Consider the following 14500-nt stretch of genomic DNA (forward strand, 5'->3'; position numbering starts at 1 on the left):
CTTTTTTTCAAATCCTGATCAATGTGGATAAAAATATTCTTCCAGAATATGGTTTCCTTTGCTTGTGATGGTTCTGAACTCAGCTCACACCTTCATGACTGAGAATGAGGTTATAAGAAGCATCTACATGTTAGGAGTTTTATTCTAGCCTTCAAAAGACAAAAGGAGTTGGTTATTCTGATTACATTCCTGGTCCCAACAACAACTTTATCCTGTTCCTTGGCAGCTAATTTCATCTGGGTTCATCTCAGTAATCCAAGATCTTGGGTTCTGTTTCTAAGTTAAATCAGATTCTCCAGGAATTTTGTCATTCTGTAATTATTGTAAATTGTTGAAATCAGTGGACGTTAATTATCGGAAGAGCTGTATAAAACCTTTTTTAATTTGAGACATACTACTGAGATGCAAACCTATTCATTTGGGATGCACAAAATTTCTACAAATTAATAAGCAATTTTTTTCCTTCAGTTTTTGGGTTACTTTATTTCACTTGTTTAAAATGAATGCTAGCAAAATACATTTTGGAATAGATATTATGCCACAGTGAATATTAAAATTATTAATGTGTTGCAAAATAGTAACATGTGATTACAGATCTTGGCTGTGCTATTTGTGGGAAATTAATGGAAGTACCTTTGCAAGTGTAGGTAGGTAGGGAGTGGGGGCGAGGGAAAGAGACCACCTGCGTTCACTATCCTTGGTGGGGGTGGAAGAAAGGATAATTTAAAAAGACTTGATAGTAATATTAAGGATCTAATACAGCGTTAGAGCGAACATCATGCCTTGGAATCTTTTGTATATAAACCTAAGTTTATAAATTGTGCAAAAATAATTTAGTTTAGAATTTTCTGATCAAGTTCAGATCTTGATTTATTTGTGATTTTTTTTTGTGTTGGATGAAGGAGGATTAGAGGGGAGAATTGCATTGGGATGGACATTTTGATTCTAAGTAAAAAGCCAAAGATCTTGATGGGAAAAAGCAGGAGGAGTACTTGTGATTTGCACGGCTTGGAGACAAATCTGAAGTATTTCATGTAAGAAGCAAATGAGTCTAATGGGCTAATAGTGTCGTTAATTTCTATAGTTTTTTACCCCCTTTTCAAACACTCCTGTTTATGGTTTCTTATGTATTGACCTTAAAAGATTTTAAATTCCTAGGATACCTTTCTGCTTGAGGGAATGGACCATATTGTGCTCTACTAAACTTCAGCTGCTTGGTATAATCAAGTCTAATCCTCAGTTGGAGTCTGATGCTGCCAGTTCTCCGAAAAGCAGAGATGAATAAAAAGGAAAAAATTAAAATAGACTAGAATTAAAAGCATTAGACATTTAACTGAGAGATTAATGTTTAAAGAATTAAAGGAAACTTGCCTGCACTCAGCTTTTCTAGATTGGCAAACCTCTTCAAACTACTATCCTAGTTATTTATTTTTGTGTCTGGCATGGCTTTTTTGAAGTTGAGGGATCAAAGCAGTGACGCAGGCTCAATAGGCTTGTGCTCTGCCCCGAGACTCTGTGCCAAGGCCAGCAGTGGAGCTGCAGGGTGCTGTTGACCTTCCCCATGGCAAACTGCACTAGTGGAAGTCATGAAACAGACTTGCCTGACAGAAGGATTAAGCAGCTTTGTGAGCATCCAGCAGCAGGTGATAGAAAGCACAGTACATTGGCATTCAGTGCACAATGTGAGTTGTGATTGGGTTTTTCTAATTTCAGATCATATGAAATCAAAAACCTGAGTCGCAAGGAGTGACAAGAAAAATCTGGCCCATTTCGGCCCATTAATGCAGCAGTTAGTGATTTTGAGTTCATGACAACAACATCATAAATGTATAGATGTGCATTAATGAGATAAAACTTAAGCAAATTATGTAAAGATTGTGGGGTGGAAACAATAGAATTTGGAAAATTTCCACTGAAGCTTGTAACAGCAATGTCAATTGTTTTCAGTGATTATTTTGTTCTTAATTTTTAAAAAGTTTTTAGAGATACAGCGTGGAAACGGGCCCTTCGGCACTTTGAGCCCACATCGACCATCAATCACCCGTACACTCGTTCTATGTTATCACACTTTTGCATCTTGCACAACAGGGGCAATTTACAGAAGCCAATTAACCTACAAACCTGTTCGTCTTTTGAATGTGGGAGGAAAACGGAGCACCCGGAGAAAACCCATGTGGTCACATGGAGAACATACAAACTCTGCACAGACAGCACGGGTAGTCAGAATCAAACCCAGGTCTTTGCCGCTGTGGGGCAGCAGGTCTACTGCTATGGCGCTGTATAATCGTTTAACTTTGATTCCAATCTAACAGAACAGATTGTTTTAAGATCATTGCACTGTGATGTACATCACTCACGATTTAGCGAAGGGGAAGGGGGGGTGGGGTGGAGGAGATGGGGGTGGGGGTGGATTGTCACAATCAGACTAGTAAATTAATTATTGCCCTGGAGGACCTCCTATCCAGATTCCTTTCTATTTTCACCTGACTCCCACGGGCAAACCTGTTAACTGAGGTTTGCTGATATCCAATAACCCAGCTGATTTGTTCCTGAAGTTGGGGCCTCTGAAATTATAGTGGCAATAATCCCATTAATGACAAATTGATCTGTCACAGATCAGGAATTGAATTTCTGACTAGCAAGCCTAAAGAGTAGTTTATACCATGGTACATTGTCTCATAACTGCTTGCAGTTATAGAACTTTATACAAGAGCAATTTATTTTCTTTGTCAACGTAGCTTCTGTAATATGTGCAAATAATCATATTGTTTTGCTAATTTTTGACTTTCCCCCCTTGTTTCAGATAGTAGTTTGGAAACGTTACAATGATTTTAAGAAACTTCACAAAGAGTTCTGGCAGCTTCATAAAACTTTATACAGGCATCCAGAATTATTTCCACCTTTTGCTAAAGGAAAAGTTTTTGGTAAGGCAGTTATATTTTTATTTCTAACTTTGCAAAAATGCAGTGTCAGATTTCCATTTTTTTTTCTCGGAAAAATTACAGTGATGCCACTATAATGATTTATAATGGAGGAATAAATTCTGCTGTGTTGACATAGAATTGGAGAATTTTGGATTTCAGAATAAACACAGCATTCCAAAATTTGATATGTGTGTGATGCTAATACAGTGTTAACTGAAGTCTGAGGAATTAAAATGAGACTACTTGTAGAGTGGATAGACCACAAGCACAAAACAAAGGAGACTTGAGGGTTTAAAGTGATCAGTTAGACTGGCCATACATGGGAAGTAACATGCGCAAAATTTAATGCTGTTGTTTGCTCTATAATATATAAGACATTTGGAATTTGACCACAGTTTAAATTTACTCTCTTGGTTTGAGATGTAGTTAATACTAAGATAGACTGCAATAAAATGCATGATGTGAATAAACTTGCAGAATTCGTAAAGAATGAGCAAACGTCAAGACGAAACATCGCAATGTGGTGCACTTTGGGACGAGGAATAAGGAAGTGAATGAACATAAACCAGTTAAAGGAGGCAAAAGAATTGTGAGGGCTATGCCCAAATCACCATTTCTTTGGCAGCTCTCTATTGGCACTGATTTATTATTGTTACGCAGTGAAAATCTTCCTAAAATCTGGAGGAAATTGGAAAAGTGGTGAAATCCATTGGTGTTCCCTTTTCTCCAGCTTGGGTTTATGTTTCTCATTTGATGTCCCCCAAAATATGGAAGTGAATTTTACATTAAATTCTTCAATTTCACGTGAAAAATCCATTCCTTTGTAATTAAATGTATTTGTTCATCTTCTGGGTTATCTTCAACAAATAGTTAAATAGTTCTGTCACTTCAAAGGGCGTTTACTGAAAGTTATGGAAGGGACCCACTAATTACATCAAATGTTTTGCTACAAAATATCACACTTTTATGATGTATAGTTAAAGATGTAACAATGAAGATCAGTGACAGCAAAATTGATTTGTCAATTTGTTCTGGGGTGCGGCGGGGGGGGGGTTACAAGATAAAAAAAATAAATGTAAATTATCTGGAGATGGTTTGAATGGGAATCTCTGACTTAATATCTGAAGAAGGGTCTCGACCCTCAACGTCACCCATTCCTTCTCTCCTGAGATGCTGCCTGACCCGCTGAGTTACTCCAGCATTTTGTGTCTACCTTCGATTTGAACCAGCATCTGCAGTTATTTTCCTACACTTAATATCTTCAGGATGTGGCAGAGACAGTATCTAGGGACAACAACAAATTGGATGGAGCTCCAGTAGCAATAGGATATCCAATCATGTTTTCCTTTCTCTTGAGATAAAAATAATAATGAATGCTAGTTTAGTTTGGAGATACAGCATGGGAACAGGCCCATCGCAACACTGACTCCACACCAAACATTGATCACCTGTTAATTCTATCTTATCCACTCTCTATATTATTGAATCTGGGTCTCTGGCACTGTGAGACAGCAGCTCTACCAGCTGCAGCACTCTGCCACTCTGATATAGGTATTTGACTTCACACCCAAAATATAAAATGAACAAACAAAGTTATTGGATTTTGAAGATTTTCACAAGTTGTAGGAATAGAATTAGGCCATTCGGCCCATCGAGTCCACTGCCATTCAATCATAGCTGATCTATGCCTCCTAATCCCATTTTCCTGCCTTCTCCCCATAACCCTTGACACCCGTTCTAATCAAGAATCTGACTATCTCTGCCTTAAAAATATCCACTGACTTGGCCTCTGTGGCAATGAGTTCCACAGAATAACTACCTTCTGACTAAAGAAGTCCCGCCTCACCTCCTTTCTAAAAGTGCGCCCTTTAATTCTGAGAGCGCCCTTTAATTCTGAGGCTATCCAAGAGCATTCAAGAGAGAGCTAGATAGAGCTCTTAAGGATAGCGGAGTCAGGCGGTATGGGGAGAAGGCAGGAACGGGGTACTGATTGAGAATGATCAGCCATGATCACATTGAATGGCGGTGCTGGCTCGAAGGGCCGAATGGCCTCCTCCTGCACCTATTGTCTATTGCTATGACCTCTGGTCCTAGACTCTCCTACCAGTGGAAACATCCTTTCCACATCCACTCTATGTATGGATTTCATAATTCTGTAAGTTTCAATGAGGTTCCCCCCTCAACCTTCTAAACTCCAGCGAGTTGAGGCCCAGTGCTGTCAAATGCTCATATGCTAACCCGCTCATTCCTAGAATCATTCTCATAAACCTCCTCTGGACCCTCTCCAGAGCCAGCACATCCTCAGGTATTGGGCCCAAATTTGCTCACAGTACTCCAAATGTGGCCTGACCAGCACCTTATAGAGCCTCAGCAATATATCTCTGCAGATTTTGTTGTTGGTTATATTTAAAAAGAACCCTTCAAAATATCCAATGGCACACAAACTTGGCTGTCCATTTTCAAGAGCCACAGATGTGACAAAGACGGTTATTCTAGTGTGAGTTGTCACAGGCACCACTGCATCAAATTAAGTGCAGTATCTAGGGCTCAAATAAATAATCTCGGAGGCAGCCTTACAAGCAAATAATTGTCTGTGGGTTTTGATTAAAAACTATTCTCAAATTATGCATTATCTAAAACATCCCTTCTGCAGTCATTTGGTTTAGTTTAGAGATACAGTGCGGAAACAGGCCCTTCGGCCCACCGGGTAGGCACCAACCAGTGATCCCTGCACATTAACAGTATCCTACACACACGAGGGACAATTTACACATGCACCAAGCCAATTTACTTACATACCAGTACGTCTTTGGTGTATGGGAGGAAACCGAAGATCTCGGAGAAAACCCACGCGGTCACGGGGAGAACGTACAAACTCCGTACAGACAGTACCCATAGTCGGGATCGAACCAGGGTCTCTTGTGCTGCAAGCGCTGTAAGGCAGCAACTCTACCGTTACGCCACCGTGACCGCCCTTTGAATATTACCAAGATTACCAATTACCAATTTAACAAGATTGCAAAAATTGAATGTGCTTAAAGTAATTGGCATGCTGAGCAGCATCCATAGTGTGAGATATCTGCACTCTCCTCCCTTTTTAGGATTTTGACTCTCTTGTCCATTCTTTCATCTCGCCTTCTCACAAGTTTTCCTATCCATGTGCTGTAATTGCAACTCCAGCCCTTTTCCATCTCCCTTCCCATCATCAAAGGACCTAAAAAATTATTCCAGGTGAAGCAGCTGTTTACTTTCAATTCCAATCTAATGTTTTGTGTTACGTACACACAATGTAGTGTGCCTATAATGGGGAAATAAAATGCAGTCCAGAAACGTGACTGATTTCCAGAACACCGCTGTTAAGTCTCAGGATGGCAACGTTCTTATAGTTGCCTGTCACTTTAATTCTTCATTCCACTTCCACTCTGATCTCTCTGCATTTGGCCTCCTAAATTTTGCTCAATTTCAACCGTGTGTGCTTGAGGAACAACATTTTATCTTCTGTACAGGCACGTTACAGTCCTCTTGACTAATTTAGTATTCACAATTTCAGATTCTTTTCCCTCCACAGAAGTGACTGTACTTCCCCATTTTAATTTGTTTTTGTTTTCTTATCTCAATCTAACATCTGGTATTTAAAGTTCTTGTTTCCTTGACAACTTTTGGTCAGCAATTTAAAACATGCTTATTTTCTCATTTTTCCGTTTCTGATGGGTCCTTATCCAAATCATTGACTTTATTTCCCCCCTTGTGTGTGGTACATGACTTGTTGAGTGCTTCCATCCTTTTTAATTCTTATTTCCAATTTCCAGCTTGTGCTTTTTTGGTTTTGATGTTATGTACAATGTAATCTGCAGAAAGGCAAGTGAAGCATTTTGGAGCCCTGGGTCAGGAAGAAACTGCTATATGGAAATTTCTTGCTTACTTTTTAGCTTTTGCTTTATTTTAAAGTATATCCTTAAGATTCATCCTTATTGTAGGTGACTTTTGCTCATGTTCCTGTCATCTTTTTGTCTTGTGTCTGCTACTCAAATTCATGCTGGTAATATTATAGTGTATTCATACTGCAAGGATAATGACCTTCCAAAGTATCTCTGTACAAATATGAAACCTCATTGTTTAAAAAAAAATGAAGTGTGGCGCTTCTCCTTTCTGATGTCAGACCAGATCGTCTATTTATTCCAACAGTATATCTGCTAAAACTGCAACGTCGGTGTAAAATGAAATGCCCTTGCAACAATGTAGATATTATGTAAATTCATCTTTGTCCTCTTGCAGAGAATCTTGTCAAAAGCTTCTAAAACAACAGACTAATTTTGTGCAGAATTTCCATAAGTATTTGTAACATCTCAAAAGGCAGTTTGCCCCAGGCGAGGTTCTAATTCCATATCGATGTTGGCAGAAATTTAATTTGACTATTTCCATGTAGATTGTCGTCATCGTCAATTTCTATGCTCCTAAACAAGTAGGACAAATCTGTCCTCCTTTTTAAGTGCATATATATTCTTGCTTGTCTCAAATCCTGTACTGTCTACCTAGAAGATTCAAGATTCAAGATAGCTTTATTTGTCATCCAATATTGGACGAAATTCAGTCACCCACAGTCCAACAATAAAAGCATTAAATAGGCATTAAAATTACACAACCCCAAAAACACACAAAAAAAGAAACATCCATCAAAGAAACATCCATCACAGTGAGTCTCCTCCAGTCCTCTCCTCACTGTGATGGAAGGCCACAATGTCTTTCCCTTCTCCATCCAGTCCTCTCCTCACTGTGATGGAAGGCCACAATGTCTTTCCCTTCTCCTGCCGTCTTCTCCCGCAGTCAGGTTGTTGTGGTTGCAGGCCGCGCCGGACGGTCGAACGTCATAATGAAAGCTGGCCGAGTCGCCTTTTCCCCATGTTCTTTCTGAAAGGCAGTTCAGTTTTGAAATCCTGATGATATGTATGTTTAGGTTGAGGAAAGTTATTAATGTAGAACCTACTTAATCCATCAAGTAACCATTTGTAATGATTTTCTTCAATACCCTGTAGGATATTTATTGGACTATTCTAATTGGGCAGCGAGCTAGTACTTTGTCTCATAGTACCAGTGAAAATGTTTGTATTCGCTCTTCTTATAACATTAATATTATTGCACAACTGACATAGAAACATAGAAAATACATCATTTAATTCTGGTCAACCTATGATTATTACAATATCAAAAATAAAAAGTGACAGTCTGAAGAAGGGGCTCGACCCGAAACGTCACCCATTTCTTCTCTCGAGAGATGTTGCTTGTCCCGCTGATTTACTCCAGCATTTTGTGTCTACCTAAAAAGTGACAAGATTCTTAATGTCTTGAGATATTTTATACTCCAATATAACTAACCATATATAAATAGAACTAGTGTTGATATTATTAGGGTTTAGGTCATTGTGTAGATCTAGGCAATTCATTAGATGAAAAATCTGCATTAGGAAATAACGTCTCTGATCGCTGGGTTTCTGATGTTTATAATTTATGTAATTATCAATGACCTATTAGTTTCCCTGCATATTACAATGACCATACTTTAAAATTATTGTATTGATTTCAAAACGTTTTGTGGATAATCTATGAGATGCCATGTAAATGTTCTCTCAAAAACCTTTTTAAGGAAAGAAAGGAAATTGGAAAAGTAGATTAGACATATTGGACCCGGAGACCCGGAGGTGTTTGCACTATGGCACCTGGTGTGTAGAAATCTTGGGACATTACTGAATTGCTTCGCTGGTGGATTCTAAGGTTGCCCAGATAGGATGTATTCAGTGCCATCCAAGACATGGAGTAATCTGTGGATGTATAGGAAGGCAGATGAATGAGGGCAATTAATGTCGAGATATTTTATACTCCAATAAAACTAACCATGTATAAATAGAACTAGTGGTTATTGAGATGTAGAACAGAGCAGTTGCAGAAAAACTAAAAGGAGCAAATGTCAGAAATCCCCAACTGATTAGGTAATAGCTGAATTGAGTGAAGAGTGAAAAAGCTGAATTAATACACCTTGTATGAGACACAAATGGGAAAGGTTGGTAATCTGAAATGATGGAATTCATTATTTAGTCTATCCTACACACTAGGGACAAATTACAGAAGCCAATTAACCGACAAACCTGCACATCTTCGGAATGTGGGAGTAAACTGGAACACCTGGTCACAGGGAGAACGTACAAACTCCATACAGACAGCACTGGCACTCAGGATTGAATCCGGGTCTCTGGTGCTGTAAGGCAGCAACTCTACCGCTGTGCCATTGTGCCGCCCTTAGTTCCTCCAGTTTACATGCTGCTTGGTTCGAACAGTGCAAGAGGCCAAAGACATAAGTTGAGAGTGGGGGTGAGGAAAGAATGGAATGGTGAATTGCAGTGACTGTAAACCTGTGGGCATCTCTGTGAATTGTTTGGTTCTCCAATGTAGAAGAAACCATCATGAGCACTGAATTAGTGAATAGCTGATTCATGTGTTCGGACAGTTTTGAGTCTTGGGGTTGGTGGGAAGGGACTGGGTGAAAGATTTGCATGCAGGAGTGGTGATAGAGGAGAAGTACTGGGTGAAATGAAAGAATGGAAAGGTAATCACAAAGAAAAATCTATCCCTTTAGGATGCTGAGCATGGAGGGAAGTACAAGATGTGTCTGGTCGTGAAATTGTGTTGGAGATAGAGAAGAATCAAGAGTGTTTTATTGCCATATGTCCCAGATAGAACATGAAATACTTACTTGCAGCAGCACAACAGAATATGTAGACATGGTACACTGTAAATAATATCATAAACGAGAGAGAAAAAAAAGTTCAATGTGTGTAGAGGAGAAGTATTGGGTGAAATGAAAGAATGGAAAGGTATATATATATATATCCATACTCACAAATATACATATATATAGATCACAAAATGCTGGAGTAACTCAGTGGGATGGGCAGCATCTCTGGAGAGAAGGATTGGATGACGTTTCGGGTCGAGACCCTGCTTCAGACTGATGTCAGGGATGTGGTCGGTACACAGATAAGGAAGTGTAAGGTGTGAAAACAGGACAAAGGGAATGAAGTTCAAGGAAAATGTAGAATAGATCATTGATAGTTGGGAGAAGGTAACAACAAAGCAAACAGATAAAATGTAGTTGGAGACAGTAAGACTGGTCGGAATCCTGGGAAGGGGGAGGGATGGAGGGAGGGAAAGCAGGGGTTATTTGAAGTTTGGGTGTCTGCTGCCCAAACAAAATATGAGGTTCTGTTCCTCCAATTTGCACTGGGCCTCACTCTGACAATGGAGGAGGCCCAGAACAGAAAGGTCAGTGTGGGAATGGGAAGGGGAGTTAAAGTGTTGAGCAACTGGGAGATCAGGTAGGTTTTCGGTGGACTGAGCGGAGGTGTTCAGTGAAACGATCGCCGAGCCTACGCTTGGTCTTGCATATATACAGGAGTCCACACCTGGAACAGCAGATACGGCAGATGAGATTGGAGGAGTTACACGTAAACCTCTGCCTCACCTGAAAAGACTGTCAGGGTCCTTTTTGCCTCCAGTGATTTTTTTGTCTCCTGCTTCCTTGCCATCTGGTCTGTTTTTGCTGCAAATATGGGATGTGTAAAGCATAATGCATATTTTAGTCCAGCAAGCAGTCTTGCTCAAGGTGATCTTTAGTTTCTCAGTTGCTCACTGCGCTAGCTTCCTTGTATTGCCTACTTATGTTGAAAGTACAAAAATCAATGCCATTAGATTGATTTTCAAGGTTTAATTTTACCAGGGTCAATGAGATAATACCAGTGTTCAAAAGTAACGCTGATAATGAATTAGGATTTGCTATTCTGTTTCACCGTGGGTTATCCATTAGGTTATCAATGAATTGCTGTTCAAGTAATCTCAAATTAATCTGTTAACTCTGGGTAAAGTTTCCTTAGTTTCGATTAGTTCGAATTAGTTTTGATTTTAATTAAAATTTAAATCTGTATAGTATTTCTGGGCCGTCTGTCCTTCATCCTGGACTTCAAACCTTGCCACAGCCAGAGCATTGACTTCCTTCTCCGATTTTCCTCCTCTTCTTTACTATCCGCCTACAGAATTATAGAATGTTTGCAGCGCAGGAGGAGGATATACTAGTCCAAGTGTCTCGAGGAGAAATTATTTTATTCCCTCTCTTTGATTTCTTCCCAAGTTCTTTCCTTTCAGAACCTGCCTCGTCTATCAATTCTGGCTATACATTGTGGACCCTATTGTCGAAGATAGAAAAAAATTAGACTTAACCAAAACTATCAAGGCCATTTTTAATTTATTTTGGAAATTGCTTTCAGTCTATGTTGCTCCCGAGTTTTGACCCCTTCTGCCAATGGAGATTTCACTTTATCTGTTTACACCCATTTGGATTTGAAATGTCCCTATCAATTCTCCTTGCAATCTTCTCTCTTCCAAGGAGTTTATCCCTAGTCTATCCACATAACTAATGACCCTCAACTCTGGCATAATTCCACTAAATTTCTTTGCTCTCCCTAAAGTCTTCACATCTTTTCTAAAAGATGGTGCCAGAACTGGTCACGGTAGTCAGGTTGTGGTTGAACTAGAATTTTGCAACAATTCAATCTCTGTGTGTCTCTGTGTCTCTCTCTGTGTCTCTCTCTGTGTGTGTCTCTCTGTGTGTCTCTCTCTATGTGTCTCTCTCTGTGTGTCTCTCTCTCTCTCTCTGTGTCTCTCTCTGTGTGTCTCTCTGTGTGTCTCTCAGTGTGTCTCTCTCTGTGTGTCTCTGTGTGTGTCTCTCTCTCTGTGTGTGTGTCTCTCTCTCTGTGTGTCTCTCTCTCTCTCTGTGTGTCTCTCTGTGTCTCTCTCTGTGTGTCTCTCTGTGTGTCTCTCTGTGTGTCTCTCTCTGTGTGTCTGTGTGTGTGTGTCTCTGTGTGTGTGTCTCTCTCTGTGTGTCTCTCTCTGTGTGTGTCTCTGTGTGTCTCTCTCTCTCTCTGTGTGTCTCTCTGTGTCTCTCTCTGTGTGTCTCTGTGTGTGTGTCTCTGTGTGTGTGTGTCTCTGTGTGTCTCTCTCTCTGTGTGTCTCTGTGTGTCTCTCTCTGTGTCTCTCTCTCTGTGTGTCTCTGTGTGTGTCTCTGTGTGTGTCTCTGTGTGTCTCTCTCTCTCTCTGTGTGTCTCTCTGTGTGTCTCTCTGTGTCTCTCTCTGTGTGTCTCTCTCTGTGTGTCTCTCTCTATGTGTCTCTCTCTGTGTGTCTCTCTCTGTGTCTCTCTCTGTGTGTCTCTGTGTGTGTCTCTCTCTCTGTGTGTGTGTCTCTCTCTGTGTGTCTCTCTCTCTCTGTGTGTGTCTCTCTGTGTGTCTCTCTGTGTCTCTCTCTGTGTGTCTCTCTCTGTGTGTCTCTCTCTATGTGTCTCTCTCTGTGTGTCTCTCTCTGTGTGTCTCTCTGTGTGTGTCTCTCTGTGTGTCTCTCTGTGTCTCTCTGTGTGTCTCTCTGTGTGTCTCTCTCTCTCTGTGTGTCTCTCTGTGTCTCTCTGTGTGTGTCTCTCTGTGTGTCTCTCTCTCTCTCTGTGTCTCTCTGTGTGTCTCTCTCTGTGTCTCTCTCTGTGTGTCTCTCTGTGTCTCTCTCTGTGTGTCTCTCTCTGTGTGTCTCTGTGTGTCTCTCTGTGTGTCTCTGTGTGTCTCTCTCTGTGTGTCTCTCTCTGTGTCTCTCTCTGTGTGTCTCTCTGTGTGTCTCTCTCTCTGTGTCTCTCTCTGTGTGTCTCTCTCTGTGTGTCTCTGTGTGTCTCTGTGTGTCTCTCTCTGTGTGTCTCTCTCTGTGTGTCTCTCTCTGTGTCTCTCTCTGTGTGTCTCTGTGTGTCTCTCCGTGTGTCTCTCTCTCTGTGTCTCTCTCTGTGTGTCTCTGTGTGTCTCTCTCTGTGTGTCTCTCTCTGTGTGTCTCTCTCTGTGTCTCTCTCTGTGTGTCTCTGTGTGTCTCTCTGTGTCTCTCTGTGTGTCTCTGTGTGTCTCTCCGTGTGTCTCTCCCCGTGTATGTGTCTGTCTCTGTGTGTCTCTCTCCGTGTGTCTCTGTGTGTCTCTCTCTGTGTGTCTCTCTGTGTCTCTCTCTGTGTCTCTGTGTGTCTCTCTGTGTGTCTCTGTGTGTCTCTCTGTGTGTCTCTCTCTGTGTGTCTCTGTGTGTGTCTCTCTGTGTGTCTCTCTGTGTCTCTGTGTGTCTCTCTGTGTGTCTCTGTGTGTCTCTGTGTGTCTCTCTGTGTGTGTCTCTCTCTGTGTCTCTCTGTGTGTGTCTCTGTGTCTCTCTCCGTGTGTCTCTCCCCGTGTATGTGTCTGTCTCTGTGTGTCTCTCTCCGTGTGTATCTGTGTTCGTATCTGTGTATCTGTGTCTAGTTTTTGTTTATTTTATTTTATTTTATTGTCACGTGTACCAAGATACAGTGAAAAGCTTCTGTTGCGTGCTATCCTGCCAGCAGAAAGACAACACATGATTACAATGGAGCCATTTACAGTGTATAGATACATGATAAGGGAATAATGTTTACTGCTCAGTAAAGCCAGCAAAATCCGATCAAAGTTACTTTGAGGTTCGCCAAAGAGGTAGATAGTAGTTCACCACTGCTCTCTGGTAGTGGTAGGATGATTCAGATGCCTGATAACAGTTGGGAAGAAACTGTTCCCGAATCTGGTTTTCACACTTCTATACCTTTTGCCTAATGGGGGAGGAGAGAACAGGGAGTGGCCAGGGTGCGACTTGTCTTTGATTATGCTGCTGGCCTTGCAGAGGCAGCGTGAGGTATAAATGGAGTCAATAGAAGGGAGGTTGGTTTGTGTGATGGTCTGGGCTGCGCCCACAATTCGTTGCAATTTCTTGCAGTCTTGGATGGAGCTGCTCCCAGTTTCGAAGTTATGCTGTTTGGCAGACAAGAGATTTGTGGCCATCTGATTTGGAGATTATGCACCAATAAAATAATCTGTAAATAACTTAGACTGGTTTATTTCATTTTGTGTGCAAAGTTATTCAATGTAGCAAATTAGTCAAATGTTGGTATTGATTTATTATTATTAAATATTTATTAAACATTATAAAAATATTTCCTATCAAACTGGCTTGCCAATGTTTCTTAAAATATTATAAAATAATTTTCAAAGTGGACAGACAATTGCAGTACTTTTTTGAACATTTAGTCCGGTAGGGACTGTCTTTAATCTGTTTGTAATCACGATGGACAATTAAATGCGCTAAGGTTCAGCCCGGACAATATCCTCGTCCTTAAAACGTTGACTGGGAATTCCCAAGGGAGACCTGGCTCTGCAGAAATAAATTTCCATTTACTGGTCACACTGAAGTCTCCCACCATATAATTGCAAAGATAAGTCTTTCCAACGTTCCTGACATGGAGTACGTGGGCAACATGTCACAATTGAATAATGGTAATCAAACTGAAGAAAATAACATGACCCATTTTGTTTTGGAAGTTGTATGAAGATTTTTTAGTTTAAGCATTTATGTAATAGACAATAGTTACGTTCCTGTGATCTGTACATAACTTTTAGCTGGAGTAACTCAGCGGGACAGGCAGCATCTCTGGAGAGAAGGAATGGGTGATGTTTTGGGT

At 40.6% G+C, this 14500-nt stretch overlaps 1 protein-coding gene across 2 annotated transcripts in view; it reads left to right on the forward strand.

Annotated features, from left to right (window-relative positions):
* rps6kc1 (ribosomal protein S6 kinase polypeptide 1) overlaps positions 1-14500 on the forward strand; it is a 139922-nt gene that overhangs the window by 2664 nt on the left and 122758 nt on the right. For both annotated transcript variants that reach the window (XM_078404889.1, XM_078404890.1), the window contains exon 3: positions 2804-2924. In XM_078404889.1, coding sequence (XP_078261015.1) covers positions 2804-2924 — 121 coding nt within the window. The remainder of the gene's footprint in view (positions 1-2803; positions 2925-14500) is intronic.

This window comes from Rhinoraja longicauda, chromosome 9, assembly GCF_053455715.1.
Source record: "Rhinoraja longicauda isolate Sanriku21f chromosome 9, sRhiLon1.1, whole genome shotgun sequence".
Classification (NCBI taxonomy): Eukaryota; Metazoa; Chordata; class Chondrichthyes; order Rajiformes; family Arhynchobatidae; genus Rhinoraja; species Rhinoraja longicauda.